The sequence below is a fragment of the Neolamprologus multifasciatus genome, chromosome 14, assembly GCF_963576455.1.
Source record: "Neolamprologus multifasciatus chromosome 14, fNeoMul1.2, whole genome shotgun sequence".
Classification (NCBI taxonomy): Eukaryota; Metazoa; Chordata; class Actinopteri; order Cichliformes; family Cichlidae; genus Neolamprologus; species Neolamprologus multifasciatus.
Window position 1 is genome coordinate 10,529,834 of NC_140452.1, and position 14,294 is coordinate 10,544,127.

Below are 14,294 nucleotides of genomic sequence, written 5' to 3' on the forward strand. Positions count from 1 at the left end.
TTAAAGAAGCATTTTTATCAATTTACCAAAGTTAAACTAAAAAATAAATATGTTTTAGTTTAACTTTGCTACTTTCGGCAGACTTAAAAAAAAATTACAACCAAAAAAAATACAAATCATTTCTTTCTCCAGGATGTCAAACTTTCAAAGGAAGATTCATGTTCTGTAGTAGTATAACCTCCGACTGTCTTTGAATGCAGCATCAACAGCTCCCGAAGGACGCTTCAGGAGCCAGCAGGTGTTATACTGAGGAGACAGAGAGCATCCAGAGCACGGACGGTCAGCATGTCTCTGCCGGTCGAATTTCACTTCGGCGTCCGAAGAACGAGAGAGCTGCGAGAGCTGCTGGAAGACGAGGACAAAATAACTCACATGGTCAGGAGCAGTGAAAAGGTGAGTGAAAAAGATGTTTAAACTAACACGAATAAGAAGTATTCGGATTCTTTTAAAAGTGCAGCGCTTAACAAATTTATTAGACCACGTTTCCCAAATTTGAGCCTGCACCCTTGAGATCTCCGAGAAGTAATTAAGTGAAGTAAATAACTGTAATTTGGCATCTTAATAAAAAGAAAAATGTTAATATGCTTTATAATTTGTTACTCCAAATTTCTTCCAAAATTGATGGATAAAAACAATAATTATATGTTAAAATTACAAATATAATGTGCACACATGTAAATAAAGACAGAGAAAATTATTTTCGTAATTACCAACATCGTTAATTGAGGGCATTGGGTGGTAAATGTGTTAAGTAGGTTACTCTGCTTCTGCGAAGTACTAATGGCACACAGTAAAATACTCTAAGAAATATTAAAAGTATTCATACTTGTTACATAAAAATGGTCCCTGTCAATGTCCTACTATTCGTCAGTGTTATAAAATCAGGGCTGGAACTAATTATTATTTTCATTATAAATTCACAGTAGAACCTCTTCCATTTTATAATCTTTGACTATCAAGTATTTAATATTTATTGCTTTAAAGATTTAAAGATTTAAACAAACATTATAATAGCGATTAATACATTCCTCCCAGTTGATTAATCAATCAAACATCTCAGGTCTGCTGTTGTTTACTTTTGCACATATGGGGGAAAAGCACAGCACTAATTCATTTCTTGTTTCTAAAACAAGACGTGGTGCTTTTTTAGTTTCAGAGGCTCCAGCAGGCTGCGCAAAAGACACGGATTTCAAATCAAAAGCTGGCCAAAATCAATCTTACCCAGAAACCCAGATTTAGAGATGCAAAGCTGCTGCTTGCAGTGAAGTACAAGGAGCTGAAGAAACTCAGAAGCATCATTCAGGCCAAACAAGATCAACTTGGTAAGTGAAATCCCTTCTGGTCTGATTTTCTTTGCCTGTCCAAAAACTATTTAAACAACATGCTGAAACACTTTCATTTCTCACTATAGCAGAAAAATACAGTGTTCATTATGCTCACTGGTGTCTCCTGAACAAGATCAGACATGCAGAGGAGGAGTCTGAGGTGAGGAAAATTTTTTTTTAAATTATTTGCAGAGCCACTTTGTTGATCTGTGATCAGTGAAGTATTTTCTTTAATCAACTCTGTCACGGTACGTCACACACTCAAATACCTTGTTGATAATAAGACGATAGTAAATAAATCTCACTGGATTACATCAGAAAGATTTGCAGGATCAAGATCTGTAGGAATAAAAGGTTTGCCAAGTAAATAAAAAAAACAAAACAAAACATAGGATTCTTTTGGGGTTTTTTTCACACTTATATAATTCAGGAGTAATATCCCTGCATTGGCTCAATATGTTCACTCTGTCTGGCAAAGTTGTGGCAAACTATTATCCCATTATAAAAACAATCCTAAAAACACAATAAATATAGAGAGTTTGGTCAAAAAGTATTTGGACAGAGACAATGTTTTTACTAATTTTAGTTTTGTACAATACCACAATTTTTCTATTTTAGCAACTTAAGGATGGCTTATTTTACCTGCATGGAGAGCTGCATTGACCCATGTTGTCTGTTCACAGCTAAATCTTCCAAATGCAAGCACCACACCTCAAATCAACTCCAGGCTTTTTATCTGCTTAATTGACAATGACATAATGAAGGAATTGCCCACAACTGCCCTTGAAATAGACTTTGAGTCAATTGTCCAATTACTTTTGGTTCTTTTAAAAAGAGGGTGGCACATGTTAAGGAGCTGAAACTCCTAAACCCTTCATCCAATTTGAATGTTGATACCCTCAAATGAAAGCTAAGAGTCTAGACAGTATGTCCATGTCCATTATATAACTGCCATTGGAATATGTTTCATTAAACAGTTAAAAAAAAAAAAAACTTGTGTCAGTTTCCAAATATATATGAACAGCAAGCTAAATTTTTCCCACTTTAATACCCACAAACATTTCAGATTGATGCTGGAGCCAAGTTGTGCTCTAATGTGCTGCAAAACGCCTTCTGTATGTGTTTCTGTCTCACAGCTACTGTTTCAGAGGTTTACAGATGGAAAGACAGCAATACAAGATTTTTTGGAGCTCTTTGTCAGCTCACAGAAACTCCACCACATCAGGTTGGTCCTGATGAAGAACCTGCAGGAGATAATCCGAAATGAAACAAAAACAGCACAAAGACTCAGTGAGGCTCACTATTTGTCTCTGGGCCTTCCTGAGCAGGTCAGTTTGACCACAGCTGCTGTCTTACCTCCATTCCTACTGGTGCTTGGCGCCCACATAAACACTGTGCCCTGTATCCAGCCTTCGCTGTTTTGCTCTGATGAGGATGAGCTCCTTCGAATGGGAGTGCACCTCCGAGGCCGCAAACCCATCCGTCTTCAGCCACTGAACATGCAACCGAGGAGGCACCAACCAGCACCGCACTGAAGTCATGGATTTTTAATCAAATTTAGTCTGGATTAATGTGTTTGTTGTAATAAATAAATAAATAAAATAAATATTGAAAAACAGTAAAGCATGGGTAGAAGAATATATTCAGTTATATCAGAAAAAAAACTCAGCAGGTTTATTGTTTATTCTGCAGAAAGGGGTTCTTTGGGGACTAGACCACTAGTTAACTGGGCAGGGACCAGAATTAGTTAATTTTCAGTTTGTTTGGACTGATGACTGACCAGCCACTTAAATCACCCTCAACAAACTTAACATGGACATTTTAAAGAAACTACCAAATGCAAAGTGACTAAAGATAAAGCGCTTCATAGCTCAGAGTTTTATTTGTTTGTTTGTTTGTTTGTTTTTTTTTGGGGGGGGGGGGGGGGGATCATCCAACTCCCCTCAGAAACAGTTCCTAATGTATTTACTCTGCTGCTTTACTTTGAGTTACACATTTTTTGAAGCCTCACAACTCTATGAAGACCTTGAAATCCTGAAAGGTAGCGTTTTCTTTTCTTTTTTTTAATCTTTTGCACACCAGATCTGTGTCTTTAACTCACAGCCAGCATATAATGGATACCACTCAGCTTTCAGTGCTAGTGCCATTAGTGGAATATTATGAGAAAACACTCTTGCTGAGCTTACGCAAAGGTATCTTTTGAAGCACTTTTTAAGTGATGTTGATGACAGTTCTGTCTGGAGGGCAAAATTCAACTCATCTAGCTGACTTCTTTTCTATTCATTTAAAGGTGGCTGTGTGCATCTGAAGTCATTAGAAAGGCATATGAACCATGCCCCGTTTACTTTTTCTAAAGTTTTGCTTTGCTTGCACATGATACATGATTTCAGGTGATCGATATGGAGGTTGTTTCCACAACTGAAAAAAAATGCCATTCATAATGAAAAAGTTTTATTCATTCAGTGCTGGAAACAAGTTTCCATAGAACCATACACTGCAGATATACTATTTTAACATAGTAAACCACACCAACAATAACAGGAGGAAAAATGGTAATTTACAGTAGTAGATGATACACAAACACAGACACATGCTTCTGAGCTTTTAGCCTGTTTAAATAAGAAGGCGGTGGATGTTGGCATGTAACCAAATCAATGCAAAGGACATCAGCAAGTTTGTGTTTTTGTTTCCAAGTAACAAACTTTGATCATTTTGATTACAGAGTTTTAACTTAAGGTGATTTTACTGTAAACGCTGTCAGTAATTATAAACTGGTTAGAACACAGTAATGTTTTCTCTGTAGTGAACTTGAACTGCTCACTGACACTCGATACCTGCAGCCATTTATGCCCAGAGACTCCTGCCAAGGTCAGAGAAGGAGCACAAACAACGCTTCCTTCATGATGATGTCCATGCTCGAAGTCTTTTGATAAAAGACCAACGAGTCCATGTCCTGCTTTGGCTCAACATGGACTCGCCTGAGCAGACATTAGGCAGGGTGCCATGTGGTCCACCACACTTTGCCATACCAGTTCAGCCATGGAGATGATTAGCAAGGTGGACCACGTATACGGGCTTTTGTTCCAGCACAGACTTCAGTTTCATCTTTGTCAGCAGCGTCTTTTGTCCTGCAAGACTCAAACTGGGCAATTTTCTTGTCTGTCAGCTGGTTGTTTTGTGCTGTTCACCTCCGTGTCTCTGCATTGTTTGGCAGGAAACTCGATTATGTTTGAATATGTGGATACTTTTGTTAATAAGCTTGTATACACACCAAGAATGATACAAATGGCATAAGAAAGATGAACTATCATAAAATATTTGTTGGAGCTTGCATCCTCTAGCCTGAAGTCTTTTACTGGCTTGAATCTCACACTTAGGTGGTGTTTTATCTCTGTATTGTTTCCCTGAAAGGTCTCATGGGGGATTATACAGAAGAGTATCTGTAACAGCATCCAGTAGTACAGCAGGTATATAGTAACACATGATGAGGTTCATTGTGTATGTGCGTGGGTCAACATTTGCCCCCCTATAGAAAATGTTGTCCTTTTATTTACTGCCTTCTTATTTCATCTACATTTTATTCATATTTTTAAAACTTTAAACAGGACAGTCCAGTTTGTCAAAGCATAAACCATACATTAGACATAACTGACAGGCATACAAGTGCAACAGACCAAGTGAACCAGTATACTTATACATAGAGTCTAACTCACACACAGTCAACCTTGTATATGAGGTTAGAGAGAGGTTAAGAGATAAAAATCCCTGACCCAGCAATACATTCACTTAAAAAAACCCAACAAAAGTCACAAAGCAATAATTTTACCCAAAATACAGAAAATATATGAGGCTTACAGTGAGTTTTCCCACAGTAGCTTAAACCCAGTGAGCAAACATATGCTATGAGTGCTGTGTTCAAGTTTTCAATGAAGACTGAGAAATTTTAGAAAACAAATATTATGTCGGATTTAATGTAACCCATTTAATCTCATCTGTCACAATACTGATCTGAGTTATATAAAGGTCTAAAAATGTGTCGGAATTATATATCTATGCATTTTGAGCAGATATTGAAATAATAACACTTTAGCATAACTTGTCATATGACCAGAGAAGATGGTGAGTTCAAAGCCCCCAAGCAAAAGGTTATTGAACACGGTAGCTAAAAAGAGGCCTATTTGTTTTGGTCATCATTATCCAGCACCCACTGAGAATGAGCGACTTATTGCTGGAATTGTGAAGCAGCAAACCACAACAGTTTGTTCAACACCCTTACTCCTGATTTACCTCCTACAAAACACAGGTAGACTGGTTGGGCAAATGTACATGCAGCTCAGGATGATATAGAGCTGGCCCGCCATTACACAACCAGAATGAAAGCTGTTGTTCCTCCTAAATCTGCAGTTATAATAAACAATTTGCCCTTTTCTCTAGTATCCAGGAACAGGCCTTTCTGAAGAGTGTGAATAGAGTACACATGTTATCTCAGTAGTTTCAATCATGGCCTAACATAAAACAAACATTTTTACCTTATCCATGAAATAAAATAAAAATAAAAATAGGAGCTGCTCATTCCAAAAGGTAACATATGGCCTGGTTATTTGTATGCTTTGGAAAAGTCAGTATGAAATGGGATAATTACTCCGGGCTACATATTTACATACATTTGCACTTCCTGTATTCTTTTTTACAGCCTCAGAAACATGTTCGACCTGTTCTCTCAGTATATATCCAACAGTCATTTGTTACCTTACACATCTAATTCAGCTTTGTGCTTCTTCATTCATGTGTGTATTACTACACTTGGAAGCAAAGGCAATGAATGCATATACTTGCCTAAGAAAGATACAACTTAAAGATTGCACTGTGGGCATTTTGTCTTGTGCGTCTGTTCAAGTGTGCCAGTAAACATTAAAATGCCTCGTGTGAAAAGAGGGCTTTTGGAGATATAAGAAAAGAATTATTAAATATTTAAATAAATGTTTTTGTTGTTTTTTTTAAATCAATCATCACTGCAGTTTCTCTTTGGGGTTTGACCTTGTTAGATGTGCATTTTTTATTCCTGAGGATGAAAAGGTCTAAACCAGCGGTCCCCAACCTTTTTTGCGCCACGGACCGGTTTATGCCCGACAATATTTTCATGGACCGGCCTTTAAGGTGTCGCGGATAAATACAACAAAATAAAACTAGTACCGGTAACGAAAAAAAGAAAATTTATTCATAACACACGTGAAAAGACCAAGGAAAACTGAGTAAACGATAAAAACGATAACAAAATAACGCTGAAAATCGATAAAAACCCTGAAAACTATACATTTCACACCTCTCGCGGCCCGGTACCAAACGAATCACGGACCGGTCCAAGGCCCGGGGGTTGGGGACCGCTGGTCTAAACCAACAACAATAACTGTGCTACAATGGCTTCAGTATCAAACCAACAGGCAAACAGGTCCGAGCAAAGATTTTCAGGACTGCTGAAACCTCATCACGGCTCTCTTTATCTGCTCGTAGCTCACAAACATCACAATGTTCCAGGAACCCAGGCGAAGGAATGAGGGCACAAAGCTGTGAAAGAAATCAGATGAAACAAGAATGTGTGTAGGAGTCACTCTGTCATGCTTGATTTTCAAAAATACATTCCTTACCCCTTGTAGAAAGCTGTTGGTCCTTCTTTAATCAGCATGGTTATAGCACAGTTAACAGCACCGCTGTACTGCCCAGGCACTGAGTTCATGAAGCGTGTCTTTATCACATCCACAGGGGATGCTACAATCGTGGTGCAGAAACCGGCTGCAAATGCTGCGGTGAAGTGGCACGGCATGTTGTCTGCAGGAAAAACTGATTTTAAACAAACACGACGCTGGAGAGAGAGTTAGAAAGATTTGCACTTACCTGTCATCAGGTTATACTTCAAGATGAGCTCTTTCATTATGTCATAGGTCACAAGCTCAGAGCAGTTTACGATGGCGTTACGAGTTATATTTGGAAGACAACCTGTAAGAACAGCAAACATATAGGAACACTTTTCTTTCTCTGGTGAATTCAGTCTTAAAGAACATCCTGCGCTGTCATCAAACAGTCATGAAAATCAGTCATGATTTTCCCTTTGCTATAAAGAAGAAATTCTTCTACCGGCCTCACATATCAACAGTTAACAGCATCTCATTTTAAATCAGTTTCAGCAGCACACTCATGTCATTATCAGCAGAAATTTGCAATTTATTTTCAAAAAATGGAGTGAGAAGATAAAAAACAAAAGTAAATACTTTGGATATATAAGTTTAAATTTGTGGCATATTTGCTTATTCCTTAAAAATGTATTGTGCAACTTATTTAGGGCTTTCAGGGGGAGAAAACAATGATCATGTAGAAGTTTCACTGGCTGCTAATTTAAAAAAAATATCCACAAGTCCCTCTGGAAGCAAGTCTTGCCATTCAACAGCCATCGCGGTAACATCTCTGGGTACTTGCTGTATTTGGACCATTGCTTTGAAGCATTGTCTAAATTAATATTATTATTAATCCACACTGATTAAAAAAAGCACATAGAAATGTAATGACTTGGGAAAAACCTTGTGCTTTGATTACCAACAATTCCAGGGAGTTTGTTCAGTTCTGTTATGTTGCAAGCAGCTAACGTAGTTTTAAGCCCTTTTTTTTATTATTATTAATTTTCTTCACCAAAACAAATTCAAATCACTTGGTGTGGTTTTGTCAGTCAATAGAGGAAGCACTTTTTTTCTGGAGCCACACAGTATTTTCCCAAACATACAGTAGTTTCATGAACACCTGAAAAAGACTGGTTCCCGTTTAGGAAGACTAATCTGAAAATGTGCTGGTTTATCCCGAGGTTATTGTGGGCTCTCTGTCAGGTGCCTGAAGTAACGCAAGCTTCACATCTTTGTTTTGCAACATAAAATCTGCACATAAGGCAGCCGGTTTCTCTGAGAAGGTGCTCGGCCAACAGAAGACTCCGTAAAATTCTGGGGACAAGTCAGTTGAAGTCAGTCACCTGTGGTCTAATTTGTGACCTAATATAAGTGTTAGGCTGCAGAAACCATAAAAGCGCCACTAACTTGTGTAAGTATGATTTTTACTTTTATTTCCCTCCCTTTTAACATGACCCTAAACCCTTGCTTTTTGCTTTTTCCTTTTTGTTGACCACGATGTTACAGCTCAGAGGCTAACATGAATCATCCCTGTGGCAATCTATAAGAAATATAATGATATAAGTCATAACTGCTACAAGATGACCGCTGCTGTGTTAGGGATGTCATGTTGTGCAATAATAACACCTAAACCCTGTGGAGTGTATTTTAATATACCTTTCCAGAGGCCTTTAAAACCTTCGTCCCTGTAAATGGTCCTGTAGGCATCAGTCGTGCTGCTGTATCTCTTGACAGAGCCGCTCTCAGGCCGCCGGGCCTGAGCCTGGAACCTGACTTTCACCACGTCAGTGGGCTGAGCAAAAGCCACGGCCATCGCTCCTGTGGTGGAACCTGCCAGCAGTCGAGTCCCGAGTCCAGCATCTGTTACGCAAGCAATAGATTTATGACATGTTGGTGCCTCAAACAAAGACACACACAGCAATTAGAGATCAAACCTGGTGCAGTGTGGATAATCATAGTGAAATCTGGATGCACAAAATATCTCAGTTATGCTTTTAATATGAAGCGAGTTAATATTTCACTTTCTATTTGGTAGATCCTCTTCTCTCAGGTTTCAAGCATCATTTCCTACTGGGGTAGACGTACACTGTTTTCTTTGGTAGAACATTATTCATTCAAACTGGTTTAATTGATAATTTCACTAAATAAAGCAACAAGCTAGGCCAGAGATTATAGTTTGGAGATGTCCTCATCAAGGTCAGGCAGATGTCCTTATGCCTTTGGGAGAGTTTAAAAACCAGAGAAAAAGTGAAAGAGAGGGTTGGACATGGAAATGAGAACAAGCGGGTGTGTTGTTGTGTCTCTAACTTCTGAAGTTTTGTTGATCTGGGTGGAAATCTGGATTGCTTAATAATGCCACAGCAACATAGTTAGAATAGGTGAGGCCTCCAGCATAAACACATTCCTTGAAAGAGGACATTTTTTCTCCATGGCTTACATCATGGAGGCATTTTCTGCAAAACAAGTTCAGGCGATTACGGTTTAGACTTATACTCGTTTTAGTCTGAGTCTGATTTCTGGTTAGATGATCAGGACTTTTCAATTTCTGAAGTTTATTTTCAGATATTAGGAAGGGAGTGTTTGAGCTCATTAGCCCCTTAAGAAATCTTACAAAATCTAAACTAACCAGTTGCTCTAAACATCAGTTAAATGTCTCTTTCTGAACATGTCTGTGAAGGTTCTCAGTCATCCAGGTCATCGTAGTCAAAGGAGCTTGCAAAGAAAAGCGTCTGGACTTCTTTAAGTTACTTGAAGACGTTTCACCTCTCATCCGAGAAGCTTCTTCAGTTCTAAGGTCAAATGGTGGAGAGTCCCAGATATAAACCTAGTGGGAGCATCCCCCCACAGAGGGACAAAAGGACCCCCTGATGATCCTCTAATCGCCTGAGCCAAGGTGTGGAACTGGGTGCGGGTCCCAATCAGCCAGAGTTTCGGGTGAGTTCATTGTGAAACCTGGCCCCACCTTATCATGCGAATTCCTGAGGTCAGATGGCCCAGGGTGTGAGAGGGCGTTAAGGCGTCTGGGAAGGGATCTCAAAACTGGATTATAGATGGCAGAGAGTTGGTGTCGTAAACCACCGCCTCTGTTCAAAGATGGTCGCTCACAGTGGACATAGATGGCTTCTTTCACTCCTCTTTCAAACCATCTGTCCTCTCTGTCCAAAATGTGAACATTGGCATCCTCGAAAGAGTGTCCTTTATCCTTAAGATGCAGATGGACAGCTGAGTCTTGTCCTGTGGAGGTGGCTCTTCTGTGTTGTGCCATGCGCTTGTGAAGTGGCTGTTTGGTCTCTCCAATGTAGAGGTCTGGGCATTCCTCGCTGCACTGTACAGCATACACCACGTTGTTAAGTCTGTGTTTTGGAGTTTTGTCTTTCGGGTGAACCAGTTTTTGTCTGAGTGTGTTGCTGGGTCTGAAGTACACCGGGATGTCATGCTTGGAGAAAACCCTCCTGAGTTTCTCTGATACACCGGCTACATAGGGGATGACAATGTTGTTGCGTCTGTCCTTCTTATCCTCCCTCGCTGATGTCTGATCTTCTTTTCTGTGCCTCTTTGCTGACTTTAAGAACGCCCATTTAGGATAGCCGCACGTTTTGAGTGCTTCCTTTCTGAACATAATTTCTTACATGTTTATTCCTGCCGACTGGCATGTATTTCCTAAAAGCTGTGAAACACTGACATCAAACTCACAGTAAAGGAATTTTTGCACATCTGGATCATCTGCAAGGATTTTATCGGTTTTCCATCTGTACCATCTTTAGCTGTGATAATTTTAATTATTAATCAAAACAATAAGACAGTGAGTCCTTCATAAAATAATTGTATTTGAAGCTCATTTTGGGGTTTTTTTATGTTTATTTTTACTTTAACCAGGAAGTCCCGTAAATTAAGATCTCTTTTACCAATGGAAACCTGGCTTTAAAGGTTCAGCATTATAAGGTCTGTTTAAAAAAAAGAATCTAAATTATAACATAAAGAGACATTGGACAGAAACAATAAATCCACCCAAACAAGGCAAATAATACAAAGTCCAGCTCAAGACCAGCAACAGGTTTAACAGGCTAAATTTGTTTGGTGGTTGTGAAACTCCTGAGGTGGAGTACACTGGCTGTAATCTGCTGTGTACTGAGTTGTGGGATGTGGTTTTGATGCAGACGTACTTTCTGAGCCTCGGGTGTAGAGCTGCTTCATGGTGTCATACATGCCGATGCGGATCGAGGCGAAGCTCATCTGCCTGTGCAGTCCTGCCACCAGGCCGCTGTACAGACTCCTCGGCCCCTCTGTCTTCACCATGGTGAAGATGGTGCCAAACACACCTCGGTATTCCGCCCTCTGGCCTTTCACTAAGGGCTTGGATTCACCTTGCACCTGAAGAAACATAATAACAGGTTCAAGGTGTGCCATTAGCCTCACTGCCTCACTTAGAGAGAAAAGGTCCACATATGTCTGTGATCAGGCTGCTTTCTTAATTGTTAGGTTACATTTGTGTAACATGCACCCGTGTTGAGATATTTCTGAGCATATGCTTGAACTAGGGAGTTAGACAACATGAAAAGCAGTTTATCTTCTAGTCAGCCAAAACACAGGTAACCTTGTATTGGCTGACAACAATCTATATCTATAGTATCCTAAAAATGCTCATGTGGTAACATTATGAATAAATGTTATTTTTTATGCTCTTAGACAGATATGGCAACTTCAATGATTTTGGGAAAACTGACACTCACTGGCAATTTTGTTAGTTACGCCTGTAAAGAAAAAAACAAACAAAAAAAACCAAACCACATTGTTTTTAACAGGCGTTAACAGACTGTTTCAAATAACTCCCAAGCATCTCAAAAAGATTTCAGTCTGGAGTTTGATAACGCCAGTTCCTACTTTAACAAGGCCATTTTGGGTGGTTATAGCTCAGGTGCTAGAGCAGGTCATCTGCTAATCAGAAGATTGGTGGTTCCATCCCTGGCTGCTTTAGTCTACATGCCAAATATCCTTGAGCAAGATACTAACCCCAAGTTGCTCTCCGATGCATCCATCGGAGTATGAATGTGTGTGAATTGTAGATAGAAAAAGCATAGCAAAAATTGCTTGCTTGAATGGGTGAATGAGGTTGTGTAAAGCATTTTAGGTGCTCAGAGTAAAAAAGCACTATATAAGAACCAGTCAGTTTACCATTTAGGAGCAGGACAAGGATCCAAAACACTAGTGTGTTTGTTGCATAACTCAAGTGTTTTTGGGTTTGAAGGGACAAACGTATTGCTGGACATTCTCCTTCAGGATGTTCTGGTAGAGAGCAGAATTCATGGTTCCATTAACTGCAGCAAGTTGCTCAGAAGCATCAAAGCAGCTCGAGACCATCACATTCCCATCACCTCTATACCTCTGACCCTAGCTGAAGTGAGGCCTGCAGTTCTTCAGATGTTGTTCTGGGTTCTTTTCTGTGGTTCACTGGAGTCCCAAAGCCTTAGAAATGACTTTGTAACCCTTTGCAGACTGATAGCTTTCAGTGACTTTTTGCTTTACATGTTTTGTTTTGTTTTTTTGTTTCTTTGAATTGTGTCATATTTTAGCCTACTTCACTTTTTAGACTGGCAGCAATCACACCTGGGTGTGGCTAGTGAAATTGAACTTTGCTTTCTTAAAAATGTGAGTGGTCACAGTAAATTTTACATTTTCACATAAGGCAAGGTAGGTTTGGATATCTTGTGTAAAATGTGGAAGTAAATTTAAAGGTAATTTGATATACAAAGAGGTGATTACAAGGGTTAATAGAGCTAGTTATGCAGCTATTTGGTGGTTACCTGTTTTGGTATTTACATGTTTACACATTTGAAGGTTTACACATGCATGTTCAAAGCAGTAATAAGTATGTGTTATATCTACCTAGTTGTTTTTTTCTGCATCGATCTGAGTATAACACTTCCTGGCTTCTTAGAGCCCAGTGAAGTATTCATGACGGCGGCACACAGGAAGTGTTGGTTTTTGTTGTTGCTGTGTGCTGAGAGTAAAGAGGCTGGTAAGACAGTTATCTGTCTCCATCGTGCTGTTCATAATTATTCAGGGAGATTTGATCAAGTGAACCCTCACGTTATACTTGTTTCTTGAATAACTCAAATATTCAGTTAAAAACGGACTTTGGGGTTTCGGTAATTTGGTGATCTGAAACATTTGAGTGTGACAAATATGTTTTAAAAAAAATAATCAGGAAACAACACTTACACGATAAGCTGAGCCGGGTCGGGGGGAGCGGGTGTCCCACTGTGCACCAATTTTTCACTTTTTTTTATATTCTGAATTGTGTTACACTTTTTGTTATAAAATATAAAGCTCTTAATTACCGAGAATATTTTGAGGTGGCTATAGTTGCAAATACCATGAGGCGTGTGGGGCTTCCTGATGCCTCACCTGCAGCCGGACTTTGGCGGTGTCCAGTGGGAAGGTGACCAGGTCCGCCACGCAGCCTGCTGTTCCAGCTGAGAAGATTTTAACAGCAGTTGTGGGCGCCAAATCAGCCGCTCTCCCTCCAACCATGATCAGTGCCTGAGCTCAACAGCAAGCCTCACCAACAAAACTTAAAGAACAAAGTGCGCATTGAAGGACTATTCATCATTCATCCTTCGTGTACGGAAAAGAATAAAAGCGATGTAGGTCAAGCTCCATGCAAAAGAAAGTTTGGAGTTCGAAGGAAACAGCGTCGTTGTGCCATTACACAGAAACGCTCACGACAAGAAGTCGAAAGCAAACTGAACAAAGTCGGTATCTTTGCATGTCAACAAACACCTGACTGCGCAGCCGACGAGTGGAGCCTGGCCCACATTTACTGACTTTGAACGGACCTGCTGCACCACCCTGCCTGAACTCCAGATACTCATCACACACATGCGCGGAATACCCCAGATTGTTCTTTATCGGTGTTCTCCGTCATGATCCACCTGCTTTCAAATAAAAAACAATTTCAATGTCAGCGGACAAGAGCTGAGGCGTCTCCAGGAAAGTTTTATGTATCTTAGTACGGATAATGTCCTCCCATTCTTATGGGAAATAATCCTGCTTTTGGTGTTTTAATGATGGCAATGGCGACCACCAACTCACAGGAGTTCACGTGGGTGTATATCTGATAACTGTGAAGGCCATGGGAAATAATATGAAATAATAGTCTTTTATTATAGAAATTGCACTTTCTCTTGATTGGCAGTGACATTTTCCTCTAAGAGGGACAAGAAGACTCAAACCATGGCAAAAAATAAATGCCCCCCAAAGTATAACAGAGCCTCTCAACATCCTCAGTACAGGAGTAAAT

General features: G+C 39.7%; 2 protein-coding genes across 2 annotated transcripts; one reads left to right on the plus strand and one right to left on the minus strand.

The window, feature by feature from the left end:
• Window positions 1-181: 181 nt before the first annotated feature.
• Window positions 182-6,315, plus strand: LOC146503578 (vacuolar protein sorting-associated protein 37D-like). Its single transcript, XM_085184466.1, has 4 exons — window positions 182-393; window positions 1,151-1,322; window positions 1,412-1,485; window positions 2,462-6,315. Exons 1-4 carry the CDS (start codon window positions 286-288, stop codon window positions 2,858-2,860), a joined length of 753 nt encoding a protein of 250 aa, XP_085040592.1. The 5' UTR covers window positions 182-285; the 3' UTR covers window positions 2,861-6,315.
• Window positions 4,884-13,804, minus strand: LOC146503579 (dicarboxylate carrier UCP2-like). The gene is made up of 6 exons (XM_085184465.1): window positions 13,400-13,804; window positions 11,158-11,365; window positions 8,651-8,854; window positions 7,218-7,319; window positions 6,971-7,151; window positions 4,884-6,890 (listed from the first exon to the last, which is right to left on the minus strand). Exons 1-6 carry the CDS (start codon window positions 13,523-13,525, stop codon window positions 6,791-6,793), a joined length of 921 nt encoding a protein of 306 aa, XP_085040591.1. The 5' UTR covers window positions 13,526-13,804; the 3' UTR covers window positions 4,884-6,790.
• Between the last annotated feature and the right edge of the window lie 490 nt (window positions 13,805-14,294).